The sequence below is a fragment of the Squalius cephalus genome (genome assembly GCF_949319135.1).
Source record: "Squalius cephalus genome assembly, chromosome: 21".
In the NCBI taxonomy this organism is placed as follows: Eukaryota; Metazoa; Chordata; class Actinopteri; order Cypriniformes; family Leuciscidae; genus Squalius; species Squalius cephalus.
Genome location: NC_137142.1, coordinates 9,105,890 through 9,125,760, shown reverse-complemented (window position 1 = coordinate 9,125,760; position 19,871 = coordinate 9,105,890). Strand labels below are relative to the sequence as shown.

General features: G+C 38.7%; 1 protein-coding gene across 1 annotated transcript in view; it reads left to right on the top strand.

Moving 5' to 3' along the window:
* LOC307148928 (CUB and sushi domain-containing protein 1) overlaps window positions 1-19,871 on the top strand; it is an 838,966-nt gene that overhangs the window by 238,082 nt on the left and 581,013 nt on the right. The window contains exon 2 of the mRNA XM_079854872.1: window positions 8,936-9,152. Coding sequence (XP_079710998.1) covers window positions 8,936-9,152 — 217 coding nt within the window. The remainder of the gene's footprint in view (window positions 1-8,935; window positions 9,153-19,871) is intronic.

The window sequence follows — 19,871 nt, the reverse complement described above, 5'->3', positions numbered from 1 at the left end:
ACATAACAGACATGCAGAAATGAGATTTGAGACAAATGCCTGATATAGTTTATTTATACAGCTTGGCTCTAAAAAATTGTGACGAACTCATGGAGTCACGTAGCGTAATCCGTCATGTCCTGCCCCAGTAACTTTCATGAACTTTCTTTTCATTTAATTCATGTAAAGACGTAACTTTACATGAATTAAATAAAACAGACATGAATGAGTGCATGTTGAAAATAAAAGCGCTGAATTTAATTCTCTATCTGTTGTATTTGATCACCATTAGTCTCGGAAAAAAAAGTTCGTTCATACTGAGCACTCACTGGGTTGATGACAGGAATGCTCAAGTACGGCCACTGAATGAAACTTTTGACAAGATTATCTTGTTTAAACACCCTAAATTATATTATCATTTACTACATAACCATTATTTCGCTAATCTAAAAATCTAAATAAATACCGCTCTGTGGAAATTAATTATTTATTATCTCCACGCGCGATCGCGGTTGAGTAGCCTAAGTTATAGTTCTGTGTAAATGCATAGATAAAAAGCAATTTGTCAGAAAGGATTTCATGATCTAGACCGACAAAAACATTATTAATAATTAATAACATACTAGTTGGAAAATGCAAATATGCTGTTTTGTTTGTTACTTTCCTGACAATGTTATATTCCAGCTAATATTATTCAGTGAATTAATATTACCCAGTGAATTATTCCTCACTCTTTAAACCTATTAAACGGCACATAAACCTTCTAAAACTGTTTAAAATGAATTACATTTCAATACAAAATACAATACAAAAAATACCTCCAACATGTGTAACCACTTAAAAATACATCACTCAACTTTGAATATATGTTAGAATAATTTTTGTGCTTTATTTTTTACCTCATCAAAGCTTTTATTTTGAAACAAAGACACTTAGTAACAGTGCACTTTATTTTTTGGACTCAGACCCCTCTATTTATATGTGTATAAATATAAAGTTTTTTTATGCAAGGAGGGAGTGATTGTTATAAATAAAATGGTTTGTTCAGTTAATTTGTGTTGTAATAATTGTGTCAAAAACAGAAGTATAACAGTAAATAAATATCGGTTCTGCATATCGGTAATCGGGCACATAAACATGCAAATAATCGGTATCGGTATCGGTTATAAAAAAATCAATATCGGTCAATCACTAATTTTGAGTGCCCATTATTCTGTCCCTTATTTTCCTATAAAGAACCACAAATGTCCCTTATTTTCCTTTCCTTAAGTTGGCAACCCTACTTAGATTCGATAAACGGTAAACAGAACAAGAAGTATCAACGTGGGAGGACACTCATTACAACAACAAGATAAATAAGGCTTAGATAGAGTTTTCCAAATGTTGTTCAGTTTGTAATTGTGGAAAAATTATCTTGTTTCCGTTTGAATTAGGATTATTTTTATTATTTTTCTGAACTCACTTCATTTTGATTTTTTCCCTAGAAAACAAGACATAATTTCTTATGGCATTTTACTACTTTAGTAAATGCATCTTAGGGCTGCACGATTAATCGCAATTTCCATGTAATCGCACGATTTGGCTTATCACGAGTTTAAAATCGGAAAGGCTGCGATTTATTTTTTATGCGCACCTTATGCGCTCAGCTCTAAACGCTGCTCCATCTGAAAGCACTGTGAGTTTGAGTCAATTATAACATGCATTTGACAAAGAAACACGCGTCAAACATCTTTCCAAATATGAGAAGCATTTATGAACCTCTTGTCCAACAAAAGACAACATAATAACATGCTTTTACTCCAAACTCACTTCATAACGACAGTCGAACATCCTTCTGTGAGATGGTGTGGCTTCTTACAAAGAATAAGGCAGTTGTGTGTTTATAAGTCATGTTTAATCAATCAGAGCATTTCAATCTTCTGTTTATTCAGCTACAGCGATAGGGATTTCCTGGAATGATGTGTGTGATTGTACTTCTGTGGCGGGGCATATTTGGCTTGTCTGCGTGAGAGCGCCCTCTGGCATTCAGATGGAGCGACATTCACTACCGTTCAGCCGCACTGCACTGACAAGCTGCGCAGAAAATAATCACAGTCTTTGCCAAATCGTGTGCGGTTTCATTGTGATTAATTGTGCAGCCCTTATGCATCTTGATTTAAGAATTTTGTGTTATTTGGACTGGAAACAAGACAACATTCTGAATAAGAAAAGCATTTTGCAGCGTGTTTTCGTGGGGCATCGTGATTTTTGCCAAGTAAGACATGTTCCTGGATCAACATATTTTGTTGATGCTGGAATAACATTCCTGTCCCAAAATTTTGTCCTTACCCTATCCCTACCCCTAAACCTAACTCTACCTATAACTTTTCCCTAAAATCAGAGGGAAATGATAGGTGAATAACACTGATGTTGAAGCACCTCACCCTGGTTCTAAGCCTAAACTTGACATAAACTGTAAACTTGTCTCTCAAATCTGATTGGTTGATTGGAAAGTTGTTCCAGGATCAACAAAGATGTTAATCCAGGAACATGTGGTTCTTGGTGAAATCACGTTCACCTGTTTTGGTGCATGTATCTTTAAATGCAAATGAGCTGCTGCTGTTTATCCTGGAACAACAATCTTGTCTGAAAATTTAGTCCTAACCAGGGATATGGCCCCTAAAGACCCCTAAAATTAACCCTACCCATAAGTTATCCCTAAAATCAGAGTAAAATGATAGGTGAATAACACTGATGTAGAAACACCGAACCCTGTTTGTAAGCCTAAACTTTACATAAACTGTAAACTTGTCCGTCAAATCAGACTGGTTGATTGGAATGTTGTTCCCGGATCAACAAAGATGATGATCCAGGAACATGTTGCACTTGGTGAAATCAGGTTCTGCCTTCAGACTCATAGCAGAAGGTTTGGACTCCAAAGCAGCTTTGGCCAAGGGTCACACAAGAGGCTGCCTGACTGACATGTAAAGCAACCAACCATGTTTAGGGGTATGAACATATAAAGTCAATGTCCCTACAATTACAGAGCGGTGTGTAAAACTCTTGGATGTCTTTTCAAGAGTCTGTGCCATGAACTTAAAGGCCCCCTGAAATCAAAATGAAACGTTTTTAGCTCTTAGTATGAATATGTTAGTCTTAAGGTTATGAATAAACTGGTGTGTTCCAAAACAATGACAAAATTCACATTTAGGAGATATAAGCATTCAAAACTTAGTCTCTCACTTCCTCTAAAATGGTTCACGGATTTTTATGACATCACCACAAACTTCAGCTTCTCATCACATCTTCTGTCCAATCAAATGCTCTCTAGAACCTACAGCGTCCCTCCCTCTATGGTTTAAATACCACCTGGCCAAAGCGACCGTGGCTGTACCGGAATGTTCGGTAGTATATGCATCAGCTGCTCGTGCTCATCAGTTCTCTCAGCACAACATGTCTCAGTTCAGTGAACTGTCGGAGTTGGAGTAACATATACTCCGGGATATTGGTTTATTACGAGTCGGAGTGACTGTCAGGCACGTCCAAAAGCGACTAACTTTACAGATCTGTGGATCAGCGCTGATTTAAGAAGCAAACTATTTTGAACGATTCAGTTTGATTTGGTGAACTAGTTCGACTGGTTCACCAAAAAGAACCGGTTCAAAAGAAGGATTCGTTCACGAACTGGACATCACTACCGTTGACGCGTCACGGAGCAATATGGGTTGAAGATGTGTGTTCGGTTGCTCAGACGCTCAAGTTTTATTCCGTTTTGCAACTGTACGTTGGTTAAGAATGAAATGTCTAGAATTTATTCAAACCTCTACTATTGAATCCAAGGTATCATCAGCGCTCGGATTCGCTTCCATGGTGCTGTCAAGTACGACTTGCAGTCTGTGAGGTAATTTAACGCTATTGGCTATTTGAAAGGCGGAGGAGCCGTTCAATATGTCCCGCCTTAGCTTTCTGTTTCAGTGGAAATTACGTCAATGCATCATACAAAGCTGAGCATTTCAAGGCACTTCAGTGGGCCTTTAACATACTTCACATAGGCTACTTTTGAAGATCCAGCTTTAAGTTTTAGTTGATCCTGGTAAGTGCTAATTGTGACATTTGTAAACACAATGGCTTTCTTCTTCCATGAGGGCAGCATCATGACGACTTTGTTTCCAAATGTACCATTAGAGAAAACACCACACACATTTAAGCAGGAAGCCTGTAGTATTCATCCAACTAGATGAAGACTATCACGTTTTGAGGTTTTTTTTTTTTTTTTCAGCTACAGTTTTTTTCCAGTTTTTTTTTCCGTTTTTCTGGTTCTGTTCATGTCTGTGTTTCTATGTTAGCTTTCCATTTTGTTTGTTAGTTCAGTTTTCCTCTGCTTCCTGCCTGTTTGTCACTTTGGTTTCTGATTGATTTGAGTAGTCTGTTAAGGTGTGTCATGTTAATCAACTAGTTAGGTCCTTTGTTTGCCCATGCATTTAAGCCCTCAGTTCCAGTCAGTTCCTTGTCTTGCATTGTTTGAATGTTTATGGTTACGTGGTTGTTATTTTCTCCTGTGTGTTGTGTTTACTATTAGATTAAAAGTCAGTTTGAATCTCCTTCGTAGTGCGCTTCTTCACAGCCACCGACCGTGACAACAACTTTGGAACTCCCGAAATGCTTCCCATTATGTGTGCTTTATGCATCAGACATTAAGACAACAGTCTTTTGCAAACTAGCTACTTATTATGGAAATAATATTGTGTGAACTGAATGTAAATGTTTTCGGACACTTTGAATGAAAATGTATTATAGTATATATGCAATTAAATGTGATTTCACAATTACTTTTAAAATGTCTAAAATATAATTTTTGTATTGTCTTTAAAATATGGATGATATTTATTGCCAAATGTATTTACAAGTATTAATGGTAAATTAAAATATATTTTAAAGGCACAGAAAGTTTCTGTGAATAAGGGTGAAATCATAGGAGTTGTTGTCTTCAACCTCCAAAGCTGATGGAAAGCAATCCGATGGGTGATTTAGACAAAAATGATGTTCATGGATGTGCTAATGTAGGCTGTCAAATGTTTAATAATCTTTTTGTGGTATGAAGCAGGGCGGGGCCAACAGCCTGGGAAATTTTGCATTGCTGTTTTTATTTTGCATATATGCCGCAGTCGGCCGCTACCGCTCGTTTCGTTTTGTTGCTTATGTTTATTTTTACATTTACATTTATACATTTGGCAGACGCTTTTGTCCAAAGCGACTTACATTGCATTTCAAGGTATACATTTTATGTTCTTATCAGTTCTGGCTTTGCCTGGGAATTGAACCCATGACCTTGGCGTTGCAAACGTCAACACTCAACTGTTTGAGCTACAGGAAAGCTTTTTTATAAACAGAATTCACTGTTTATTTTATAAACAGCATTCAATTAATTAAAACAATTTATTCAATGGTGGAGAAAGTGCTGTATTACTGTTGACACAGACACTATCCATCTATCTATCTATCTATCTATCTATTTGTCACATAAAGGTTGTCTGGGAGGGTAATGCTTTGTAAAAGTTAAAAAATGTTAACATAAGATATCTCTTTAAAAAAATAAAATAAACATACTTAAATCTTTTTAAAATTGACTTTTGCAAATAACCTTTGTTAAAATTATAGAAGTATTTGTTAATATTAATGGACCAGAGCTTAAATAGTTTTATTTTTTAACTAACAACTAAAAAAATATTTATAAATACTAACAAATATATTGCTCATTCATTGTTCGTTAATGTTAGTTAATACATTTATATGACAAACAAATTTTAAATGGGCTTTTTTTGTGAGAAGTTTTTATTTCTATGATGCATTTATTGGAGAGAATTATCCTGTCAGACGCAGTACTGCTGTGAACGCGCATTCACGTTTAAACACAATTTAAACAATGAATTATTCAATGCATTACTTCTATATAATTTTTTTTCCACTTGCTTGAGCAACTTAATATATTTAACCATGTACTTATATTAAAATCTTTTGCATTCAAATTTTAATACAATAAATCTTGCATGTCACAAAGAACTTGTTTTCCACCTCCACGAATAAGACGGGTGTCGTTCATTATGTCGCCTTGTTGAGGTAAATTGTAGTTTTCCTTGCTTTACCCCGGTCTTAAAGTGAAAAAAGTAGTGTTTAATTAAATACATTTATGGTGAGATTAATACATTTTATTTAATTAATCGCACTTGTGGTGAAATTACTACATTTTCAGGTCAATCTGTGTTAATTTTGACCACGAAACATGCGCTGTCACTTTAATTCAGCGTTTGCAGCACAGCGAAAATAGACTCGGTGCGGAAACGATCTCTGCACTGCTGTATACTGGAACGGATCGATCATCGACGGACTGCATCCGCGTGCAGTGTGAAAGCTCTGTTAAAGGAGAACTTGGCAACTTTTTTAACTTAATAAAACTGTCTAGAATTCATTTGGATGGTTAAACAACCTGTTCTGGTGATATTGGTGACTTTCCCCGCTCCCCCCAGCGTTCCCAGGCGGAAAACCAACCTTGCAACTTGGGAGTGGGACTACCGTCCCGGAAAGATAGAAATTGGAAGTCTCGTGAGAAGCGAGAACGAGAACGAGCGCGAAACACGAATTGCTTTACGGCAATTAGACATAAACACACACGCATGTATGATGTATTACCAGATTACCCACCTCGGTAGACATAGCTCCACACGATACAGTTGGCTTGCTTTGATCAAAACAAACGCACATGAGCAGCGGTAGAGAGGGGGAGGAGGCCGCCGCAAGTGAGTTTTTTACGACCGTGTTGTGAAATATACGCCCCCCCCACAGCTGTAGGGGGAGCTCGTGGGGAAAACATGCGACAACAAAAGGAAAAATCAGCGAAGAAGTGACTAGAGTTCGCTAGAGTTGCCGAGTTCTCCTTTAACATGGGTACGGAAAAAAATACTCACCGCATACGCACTGCAAACGAAATATGTGTGAAACGGGCGTTAGACTTGGAGCAGGAGAGCTACTCCGGCTGCTACTCGCAGTAGAGCGAGTGTTGCCATCTTTAGTTCAGCGACATATTATTCCCGCCGCGCGCTCTCTGTCCGCTAGTGCTCATCTGTATGTGACGCAAGTGTTTGTTTGTGTGTGAGTGTGCGCGCTTGCGAACTCATTGTAAACGCGCAAACACAGACAGAAAAGACATGCCATCGTGGAAATAAGATAAATAACATATTACTTAAAGGCTATTTAGTTTTTTTAATAAAATAACAAATTGTAATCTGGCGCTATAAAGAAAATCAAATCAAATTTACTTGACCTTCAAGGGGGGCGGGGCGAGCCGTTAGGAGGGCGGGGCGCCCCCCTTATAAAATGGTAGGGGAAACACTGATATAACAGATTTATATCAGCACAGGCCTAAATTCATTCATATGCCACTTCCTTAAGAGTCCAGCTTGCTTCATTCCCAGCTTGTCAGAGTCATTTGGCTTTACTGAGGTCTACAAAAGTGCACTTTACCAGCCATAATCAGCTATGCATGACTTGAGATTGACACAAAGCCCTGCTGAGGAATCAAAACAAGAGTAAATTGAAATCAATGACAACATCTATATGCAGATACACTCACAAGCATTATTTAACGTTTGCTAATGGTGCCTGACTGAGAGTGGAACGATTTTGCCTTATTTTGCTTTCAGCAGAAAAAACAGGAGAGGTTGAAAGGACAATGATATAATCTCTGATTATTGAGCTTTATACACCTTGGCTACACCTTTAATGAAGCCAATCGCTTTTTTTATGCTGTTGGTTAGGATCGGCGTGCTCTGAAAATACTTGCATGGCATGGTCTCCTCTTACTTGGGTATAGTTTGAATTCCAACTATTATTACAATTTGTGCCACTAAATTTGAATGCCCATCATTCACAAAGTTCTATACAAAACCAACCCTTGCATGTTCCTTTTTATTTTTTCTTCATTTTTTATTTGAACTGTACATTTCTATTAATTTCATATTTTGGCTAATTTATTAATGCATTTGGATAAGAATAAGAGTCTGATATTCAATTGTTAGAACACAACAACAACGAACATGACATTGATTAATAAATACATTTTACTGACCAACGTGGAAATAAAAACAACACATATTGTATTTGATATATCTCCACAACACATCTTTGTATGAAAAAGTAATGTAACCCCTCACACAAACTGCTAAATTATAAATTGGGGAATGGATTTTGGGCTTTTTTCCTCTGAGAAACACCAGGACTGACCGCATCATGCTTACTAGCTGTGGCAACTTTGCATCACACATTCTACACTGAGCTTGTCCCGTATTATCTTTTATTATCTTTTCAATGCCACTGGCTCGTGCTCGAACGCCTTTTGACATGAACTGTGTTCATAACCAATTTAAACTTCCATATTATGCAATATATGTTATACTTCTGAACATATCAGAATGGAGCTGCTGGTGCTTAGAGGGGAAAGGTCAAAAAAGTGAAGCCAATCATAAGGAAAGTTGTTTCTTCTATGATCTGTTGTACAAGGTGTACACTTGTGAAAAATATGTAAACTTTAGCATCATTTTAAAAAGAGTAGGCCTACTTATTACCGAAAAAAATATATACTTTAAAAGAATATACTGAGGATACTAGGTGCTATATATGTCCAAAAGTACACTTATGGTATAGCAATGACCTGCACATTTCTTACCTTCTAACTTTTTAAGATTAAGATTAAGATATACTTTATTGTCCCCAAAGGGAAATTTGTTTTGGACTCTGTCCATTCCACAGCTTTACAGAGACAACACAGAAGACAATTTTATGAATTATTCAAATGAATTAACTGTTAGAATTTATGATTTGATTAAAAAAGTTAGCAGAAATACACATATACAGCTTAAGAGTTTGCAAATGCAGAAAATATGCAATGACAAATGGAGGTAAATTCCTGTTTTTGTGTCCTTAGGTCAGACTTGTGGTGGCCTGATACAAGGTCTCAATGGAACTATAGAGAGTCCTGGCTTTCCCCACGGCTACCCAAACTATGCCAACTGTACATGGATCATAGTGACTGGAGAGCGGAATAGGATACAGTTGTCATTCCACACCTTCGCTCTGGAGGAGGACTTTGACATTGTCTCCATCTATGATGGACAACCACAGCCGGGCAACCTGAAGATGAGGTGAGGCCTATGCTCCATACTTCCTGTCATGATAGTTTTATGTTTGGCCATATGTGCATGGTCACATGCATTTTTATGGCTTTTTGTTTTGTTTGTAAAAGATATGGATGGCAATTGTTGAAGGTGTTTCTCTCTGTTTTTCCATGAGTGGAGGCTCTGTGCCAAATACTCAGAGCCCATGAATACCCTCACACTGGAGACAGGAAGTGCTTTATTATCATTTCTTATGACTGCACTTTCTTGAAATATAAATTACACAACACCATCCTATACAATTGGCGGTGGATCTAGTGCCTGTCAGATGCAGCTAAAGAAGAGACTCCTGTGAAATTCCTGTTAGAAATGTGTAATAGGAGCACAAATGCAGTTCTTGAAGCAGTCAAGGGTCAATTTATGTTTCCTGGAGAAAGCTTAGAAGGATGTATTGGGCTGAATTTTGGAGCTTCAAGTGTCAAATGGATTAAGAGATTATTAGGAGAAACAAAAACAAAAAAAGTGCACAGGCCCAGTGGAAATGGATACTGTAGATGTAGAATGCTTTTAAGTGTCAGTGGTTGATTCAATGATTTACATAAAGACAAATGGACTCATGGACTAGGAAATGTGACCCATCCCATACATAACAGTATGATAAGTAGCGACGTTAAGCAGAAAGCAAATATTGCACTTGTGTAAGGTAGTTATTTTTAGCAGACTGACTGATGTACATTTTTTTTTTCATACATTTTTACACGTTTTCTTTAAAAAACACATTTATCAAAGCAAATTTTAAGAATACATACAGTGTTGTGTGAAAATTGTATTTTCCAATGTAGCAAAAATAGAGTCAGCATGAAATTTAGGGTTAGGGTAAAAGATTTCCACATTTACAAAAAAAGAAAAGAAAAAAAGAAAATGTCTAGATTACATGTAACCCTGGTTCCCTGAATAGGGAACAAGACATTGTGTCAGTAGCTGATACTATGGGAACATCCCCCACGCCATGGCACTCCTCGGGGCACTGCATCACCAGCACTTCATAAGGAAGTGCCCACGCCATCCCTCCTCAGATTTTGATGAAGTAAGCAGAAATGAAGGAATATGGCTGGCTACGCAGAGTTTCGTTCCCTATTCAGGAAACCAGTTTTATAAAAATTGATAAAAGTGTGCCTTCAGCCACACAAATATCTTTAAAAGATGCTCCCTTAGATAATACCTGAGCAGTTATAGAAATAATGAATAATTTGTTACATTTATATAGTGCTTTTGGGTATTCAAATCGCTTTACATATGGAATGGGGGGATCTCCTCAACCACCACCAATGTGCAGCATCCAACTGAATGATGCGACAGCAGCCATAAAACGCCAGAACGCCCACCACACACCAGCTTATTGGTGGAGAGGAGTGATGATGCCAATCAGTATTTATATATGGGGATGATTAGGAGGCCATGAGGGGAAGAGGCCAATGTGCAAATTTGGCCAGGATGCCGGGGTTACACCCCTACTCTTTTTTTCGAAGGACATCCTGGGGTTTTTTAATGACCACAGAGAGTCAGGACCTCGGTTTAACATCTCATCCGACATCCTTTGCTTTGTAGCCGCAAGCCCTTCCAAAAACAATTAAACAACTGATCAGGTTCATGCCACTGGCTCGTGCAGTCGACGTAAATCTAAACAAGACAAATCCTGTGCAGTCTCTCATTCTTCTGTTACTTAAAACGCAGAGGAGAAAATTTGATTAAATTCAGTTCACATTTATTTTTTATAGTGCTTTTCACAATACAGATCGTTTCAAAGCAGCTTTATAGAAAATGCATGTTTCTTCATTGCAGTTTTGAATAATCTGTTATCAGAGGTGACTGTGTTAATGTATGTCAGAAATTTACAGTTCTAAGATAATGCAAATCATTCAGTTAGCTGACAACATGTACAGTATTCATTTAGGCGGAAGCAATGAGCTCATTAAAGCAATTTTTACAAGTTGTGATCATAATGATTACAATATCTAGATTGTGTATGTTGATGGGCTGTTGATGGGAAGATAGTATTGAATCTCCAGAACTGCCCACTTTGATGAGGCCGGTGAGTACATGTCTGGGTGTTCCTTCTCACCAAACTGTTGGGAAAGGACAGTCCCCAGCCTGGTCTCCTACGCATCCATTTGAGGAAAGAATGACTGTCAGAAGTCCAAGGCATGTAGGACTGGTTCTGAGATGATAGCTTGCTTCAGGGTGGAAAAGGCTTTCTCTGCCTCTGCAGTCCACTGGATCTTCTCAGGCTGTCCCTTCCTGGTCAGTTTTGTTAATGGACTGGCTATAGAGGAGAACTGCGGGATAAAACATCAATAACCTGCCAGCTCGAGGAAAGCAGGTACCTGGGTCTTGCTCGTAGGGCAAGGATTTTCACATACAGCCATTACCATCTTCTCCTGTGGACGGATGAGTCCTCAACCTATCTAGAACCCCAGGTATTGTGTGTCGGAGAGTCCGAGCTGGCACTTCCTCGGGTTGGTGGTCAGTTCAGCCTTTTGGAGATCTAATAGCACCTTCCAGAGACGGTACATATGTTCATCCCAGCTCTCAGAGTGGATAACAACATCAATATAGGCAGCAGCATAGGCCCGGTGAGGCCGCAAAAGGATATCCATCATTCGCTGGAAAGTTGCTGGTGCCCCATGCAGGCCAAAAGGAAGAACCTGATAATACCAGTGGCCGCCTGGAGTACTAAAGATGGTCTTCTCCCTTGCTGCAGCTGTCAGTGGCATCTGCCAATATCCTTTTGTTAAATCTAACGTGGAGATGAATCAGGCCCTTTCCAGCCGCTCGATAAGTTCATCCACTCGAGGCACAGGGTATCTGTCTAAGGTGGAGACTTCGTTGAGTTTCCAGAAGTCGTTATAGAACCAGAAGGTGCCATCTGGCTTTAGAACCATAATGATGGGGCTGAACCATGGACTGTGAGACTCTTCAGTGACCCCCAGTTTACGCAACTGTTGAACCTCCTCCTCTTTAGCCTGTCAGCGAGCTTCAGGGACTCTGTAAGGCTGCTGCGAATATCATGGGTGACTGTTAGTGCGACCCGGGGTCTTGGAGAACACCTCCGTGAACTCTGAACCAGTTTCTGGAGTTGGGTCGGCATTAGCTGTTCACCGAAAGAGAGGATGGGGGTTGGTTCGGGAACCGGGCAACCAGCCTGTATGGGCCTGGTACCACCCACACTTTCATTAGATTGATGTGATAGATTTGCTCCGTTCGTCTCCGTCCCGGCTGCTGCACCTGGTAGTTGACCTGTCCAACTTGTTCCACCATGGTGTATGGGTTCTTCCAAGTGGCAAAGAATCTTCGATGTGGCACATGAAATGAGCAAAAGGACTCGGTCTCCGGGCCGGAAATGATGGACTTGGGCCATTCTATTGTAACCGCATTGGGTATTGCATTAACATTAGCTCAAATGATCTATAGGGAATTTTAATAATTAATCAGGAATGATTCATATATATCGCATATTACAGTTACATTAAATTATCGAAGTTGAAAATAGATCGATTGTATATATGAATAATCAATCACAACGAATTATAATTCCTCATTCATATATCAATTGTCTTATTTCAGATCGATTATATAAGATAACCCTTAATGGAAATTAATGTAATTATCAAACAGTTCTTTGTCCAGCAAACGACCGTAAGATTAACCTATCAACTTCTCCATAAAGTTATCACTTCTTATAATTTCAGGAAAATTAGTTCTGGCCATGGAAACTATTCTCCTGTCCTTATACAATTTAGGTTACTGAAAAGTAACAAATCGTAAAGCTTTGTAGCTTAGATCAAACATTTCATTGACTTCGTAATGTGAGCATTTAGACAGAAACAATCAAGAATATAATGGATTTTAATACATGCAAAACTAAGGAATACATACTACGAATCACAGAGAGTAAATATGCGTATAACAATACAAACAGTAAAAACAATTCAAGACAAAACGGATAACGAATGAGAGAGAGAGATCGGAAAATGAGAGAGATGAGAGGAGTAGGGATCACAGAATGATCAGAGTAAGGCAAAATCACAGACAGGGTACCTTTGAGAGCCAACAAAAAAACAAGTCACATTAAAAGTTCAATAAACTTATCTTGCAAAATGGTTCTCTTTGTTGCTGAAGAACGCAGAGTCGTGCGTGTGTCCTTAAGAGCAGCGTGCGTATATTTCCTTAAGAGCGGGGCGTGCTTTCTCGTCTCTTCCGGGCGAGCGCGGTCGCGGGATGTTCAAGTCTCTTTAAAGTTGAAGTTGCCGGCTGTTCATTTCACTGAACGTAGGAAAAGTCCGAGATGAACAAATAAAGAAAAGACTTAAAGAAAAAGAAAAGAGAAACGGAGAATGCTCCCTAAAAGGGAGCCATGGATCTTCTCACTGCCGAAGTGTGTTCGTAACAGTGCAACGTTACCAAAGAAATAATTCAGAGTTCATCTCCCTCGTGGAGGGAGAGGCGAATATGAAAATAAAACTTAGTAAAGAAAAGAAAGGTCGGAAACGACGCGGAGGTGCACGTCCGAAGACGGTGGCCGAAGCCCGTCCGAAGTTGGTGTTTTCTCAAAGTTTGACCGAAGAGCCTAGAGGAACGGGAAGTTCCTCTTTTGAGGGAATCCCGTCCACGCCCCTTTTTGCGGGGAGGGCAAATCATCTGCCACGATTTTCGAGCGGGAAGATTCCTTTGTTTGTTTGGAACAGCCTCCTGGCTTGAGTTACAGTGGTGTTTGACTTAAGCCTTTCGGCTCCAGAAATATGAAATGTGTAAAACAATGTACATTACTGCATTCTGCTATCGGAATTCGACTCCGTTAGATTGAGAGAATTACAGAGATATCAAACACGTCACATGAAGATTATAGGAATATAAAGTTACATAAGATATGCATATTATAAACATTTAAAGTTTGATTAACACACGGTAAAATTGCAGATACTCCAATTTGATATGGGAAGACATCTAAGCACAAAAAGGAAATACAGTTAATACATTTAAAAGGTACTTTTCTCTTTCCTTACAAGAATTCCAGCGAGCTGGGCTTTCCTGGAAATCCCAGTTGGGGTCATAAAGTTTTATGACCTGGTCAGAGGTAGGGTTATAAAACCATGATTCTATTTGAGAACATTAATTAGGAAAAACATTTCCGAGTTACAAATCAGAAAATCATAACCATCGCATAACAGGGCTAACCAGTTTTGCAACGCACAAACCTATCAAATACATCTTAGTAATGACTTACATGATGAGTGTAAAGAAACGTTTGTGTGTGTGTGTATGGAATGCTCTGTGTCTGGAATGCCATGCAGAGAGAGAGCAGGGGGGTTGCCTTGCAATTCTTTTGATGCTTGTGAAGCCCGGAGAAGTGTTGTTCTGGAGTGTGTCTAGGGTGCTATAAAGTATCGGGGGAGCCGTAAAAGTTGCCACAAGCGCAGACCTAGCGGCGCCAAGGCTGTGAGTTACATTTACAGGTTAAACATTAAAATTTTTCCCAAAATTTATAATGACAAGGCTTCTGGAGTTTTGTGTGCAGGGAAAACAGAATCATGATTCTTGCACATTCGTTACACTATCATACACTTGCTGCTGGGCGCGCTGGGCTTGCTGTAGGTGTTCTTTTACCATGGGCATAACCTCTTCGATGCGGGCCCTCATTTCCTCGACATGCTCCAAGACGGAGCGATGTGGTGATGGCTGCAGCGCTTAACAATTACCCCGGAGTGGCCTTTTATTTAAACAGTGCTCAAATGTGATAAGTTTTGCTGTGTCTTTTCCTCTTCCGTGCTTCTGTGCTCTGGTGCGTGTTTTCTCTGTGCTGGTGATCTTGGCTGACGTTTTTCTGCGGTTGGGAGCCTTAGTCGGTCTCTGGAAATAAAGGCAGAAGATACAAAGTGTTACTCTCTCCTTGGTAGATCCTTCTACCTTTTTGCCTTTGGCTGCTTATGAACCCTTCAGATTGAAGGAGAAATGAGCTTCAGGCCCTCACAATCACACTGTTGGGCTTAAGTGCTGGTTTCCATAGCAATTAATGCCAGGGGTGACATTGACTCACCACAATGCCTAGTAAGACCTTGATTTGCTGGTTAAGGTGTGTTTAATTGGGGTTGGAGCTAAACTCTGCATGACAGTGGCACTATGGTATGCATCTGTGTCTGTATCCACATGACAGTGGCACCTTAATATGCTAATGTGTCAACATTTCTGAAAAGTATAGTTCAACATGAGTCTAAGGGTACATCTCAATCAGCTTCCTAGCTCACAAGCTAGTGAATCAGTATATTGTGTATACGAATTCGGGCACTAGGAAGGACATTACAGGACGCTGGCTCACTACACATTGGAACACTGATGACTCTATTTCCGGGGACATCACTGCTGGTATTTATGAACAACAGCAGAGCTGATATCTTTCTGACATTACTTGTAATGAATGATAAATATTTTTTAGGGAGCAAATGTTTCAGTGCCCTGGAAGGATTCTGCGATTGAGACAGCCCTTAAAATGGCCGACTCCATGATCAGTGCCCTGACTACTGAACTAGGGAACTGATTGAAACACACCCCAAGATGGGGTGCAGACCCCAATCCTTTTTCAGCACCAAAAAGTATCAGCTGTAAAAGCCGGACTCCCTTTTAATAAGGAGACACTTGCTCTATGACTCCTTTCTCCAAAAGGGAAAGACATTCCTGCCACAAAACGAGAGCCTAAATTGGATGCTATACACCTTTTCTATTGTTTAAAGAACCCATGATGACACATTTGGCTGACACGAACAGAAACAATCCAAAAACTATTCCAAAATCCCAGAGTAAAAATCTGAAGAGCTGTAGCTCCACAGCAAAAATAACAGGACAAACTCCAAAAGACACCAAAAAATCTCAGAGCTACAAAAGACTCATACAGGCAGCTGGCTTCAAACACAAAGCAAAGAAACTAGGGCTGCGTCCGAAAGCTGAAAAATTCTGCCTTTGGAGGATGCATTCCAATGTAGGAAGGCATCAAGGCATGTTCCGAAGGCATGTTAGCTTCACTTACTCTCTCCTGTGATACCTTCATCTGATAAATTTTTGAAGGTAGCATAGATGTATCCTTCGCTGCCTACGATATCCCACAATTCTGTGTATTCCATTCCATGACAGTTGAGCTAAAAAACAAAACAAAAAAACATGGCGTCTGAAAGTTGAGCTTGATGGTCAGTTTGTGAATAAATGGATATTTTGACCAAATATTTTCCGGTTTTGATGTCATTTCTTGGGAGAAAACTAGTTTGCTCACCAAAGCTCGCTCTATTTTGTTGTAGACCATAATGCTGGTATTGTGTGCAAACACTGCCTGCAAAGCCATTGTCTGATAGGACAGCGAGGCAACAAGTCAGCTGCCTAATGCTGCGTTCACACCAAACGCGAATATGCGTCTGGCGCGAGTGATTTCAATGTTAAGTCAATGGTAAGACGCGTTTACGCGCGTCTGGAGGTCTTGCGGCGTGAATGAGGCGTTTAGCGCGGATTGAGCGTCTGGCGCGTTTCGCGCGAATTGTGCTTTTTGTGCATCACGCGTTTGACGCGAATTCGCGTCTGCCGCCCGAGTTGAAAAATCTGAACTTCTGCGTCAATTCGCGCCGTGTTAACCAATCAGGAGCCTGCCTGCTTGCTGCTGTCATGTGGTGAACTGACAGTTTAATGTTATTTTATGTTTGGCCTCAATAAATTATTTTGTAATATGACTAAAATGCACAACAAAGCAAATCTTTCACATAAAAACTCGATTTCAATATGAGAGATCTCACCTACTCATTTGTATTGAATGCTATTTATTCCATATCTATTCTAGATTAGCCTATATGAAACTTTATTAATCTAATGTAAAGACACCAAACACAATTAAGTGTGTAAAAACTTTTCAAAAAAATCACAGGACAGGTTTCACTTTTGGAGGCTGGCTCCATTTATTATCAAAACAAAAATAAATGACAGATTAGGTGCGGGAGAGGGTGAACCTCGCGCCGGGCTGTACAGCGCGGGCTCGTCATGCAGAGACCACTCGAGGCCGAGGCTTTATACGGCCTAAGCTGTCCTCGTCAGCGTCCTCACCGTTAGGTCCACCAAACCTACCTCCTGGAGCAAATTGTGAAACTCCTGAAACCCTCCGGAGGTTTTGGTGGACCCGAGTACAGCGACGATGTCCCCTACGCAGCTGTTTCTGCTCTCCAGAGCATATACGAGCGGTGACTCTCTCGATTAATGCTAATGCTAATGCTCGATAAACATCTAAAAAAGATGGCCGCCAACAGGTTTCGAAACTTTCGCCTCTGACGCGCGTGACGCGCGTAAATTTCGCTTCAAACTTTTGCTTTTACGCGCGTCAATTTCGCTCTTGACGCGCGAATGCACACAAAGTGGTCACGCGTATAACTAGACGCGGCATGCGCGAATTTTGACGCATATTCGCGTTTGGTGTGAACGCAGCATTAGGCCTGGGGCACACTAGATGATTTTCAAACCTTAACCGATTTTAAAATTGTGGGAGACCACAGACATAAGGGCAGTTTCAACTGATTTTTAGCATTATAATCCTCCGAATGCACAATCTAGAAGATTTGTTTGACCATACACCTGTCGATTGTAACATTTTCAGAGTGAGACGAGATCACAGTTCCCATAGCATCAGCTACTCATGCAGTGTCGAGTGAACTTCAGTGATGCCTAAGAGAATAGTGGCTCACATCCAGTTTTCAACAAAAAAAAAAAAAGCAGTCTGGGGTGGGGTGCCACTGGTGTACTTTAAACAGAGGTCGCATTAACTAAACATTTTCTGTGATTGACTGAATATTTTTTGCAGTGACGGAAAAATCTGAAGGCTGTCTGTCATTTTGACAGATTACACTGAGGGTGATCTATTGTAACTTGTAACTGTAATTCCCACCCCTGTCCAGTTGGTGGCAAGTGCGCTAAAGTGGGGCAGCAGATCGCGAGTTCAGTCTCCAGAATAAAATGAAAACTGACACGAGAAGTTTGTCCAAGCCTTTGGCTTTGGTTACACACAGGCGAGCAACCAGTTTAAGTCCATTTTGTAAAAACAAAGTTATAATACTTATTCTTACATAATTAAGTTTCTAATCCAGTTCGTTTTGTTTTAAATGGTGGCTGCAATAAAAACCTGACGGATTCATTTAAACCTGCATTAAATATTAAAAGAACAGTAAAGAAATATGATTATGTATATAGGTGTATATATTTAGCACAATGCTCCTCTCTAGAGTTATTTTTCTTGCTGACAAGAAAAATAATTAAGTTTATGGTCAACGAATGGGTTTTCTGAGGTATAATGTTATGTGACATTGTTTTTCAACACTGATTGAGCAATTACATGAGACATGATAGGGATTTTGCTAAGTTGTACTGTATCTTTCAACATATTTTCTGATGTTCATTCCTGTTTATTTCATTCTGTAACAAAGTAAAGAGGAAGGGATGATCGCGTTCACTCACAATCCGTGACAACTGTTTAAACAGTGTTTGTTCAACTTTCCTTTAATAAAATAAATAAATTCAGCCTATATGCTTGTTGTGAAAACAGAAGTTACTAAATGTCTTATTATCATTAAAATATGAAAATTAAAATGACGGACAGTGCGAAAGTCTAATGCGACCTCTGACTTCAACATTATATTTTTGCACTAACACATCTCGAACACAGATAGAAGAAATGGTGTGTTAAGCTTATGTAAAAATTGTGCCGTGGCATTTATTGTTTGGAGTGTTGGTTCTGTTAAAATATTTTCCTTTTTTCTGGTGCAGTAAGAAGTAGATGTATTAAGGCCTAGAGTTGCAATAGAATGCAATAACTGTTTTTATGATAAAAAAAGACTTTATTTCTGCTGCACTTTTAACACTCCTCTGAGGCACTGTGTGCATATATATCAACATCCTGAGGGGGAAAATTAACACGGATTGCTGTCAATCCACAAAGAGCATTACTAAAAACAAATACTTTAGAATTTCCTTTGCATTCCAGTGGGAAGAAACAAGTGAGTTAAGAGACAACTGTCTAATGCAAAGTTTGATTTGGAAACATTGTTTTTTTTACAAAAGTTATAACATATATATTTGTATTGTATATTAAACATAATTATTCAAACTGCACAAATCCATCCATTTTGTGTGTGTGTGTGTATATATATGCTTATGGTGTATGTATATATATATATATATATATATATATATATATATATATATATATATGATTGATATATATATATATATATATATATATGTATATATATATATATATATATATATATATATGTATATATATATATATATATATATATATATATATATATATGTATATATATGTATATATATATATATATATATATATATATATATATATATATATATATATATATATATATATATATATATATATATATATATATATATATATATATATATATATATATATATATATATATATATATATATCAATATATATATATATATATATATATATATATCATATATATATATCTATCATATATATATATATATATATATATATCATATATATATGTGTGTATACAGTGGTTAAATTGGGCCGGGGCTCTCCGGGGCTCAGCCCCGGCACATTAGCCTGCTCGTTTGTGCCCTGATGTGCCTGTTTGCAGTCAGTTGCCTACTGGAAATTATGTCACATAAAATTTG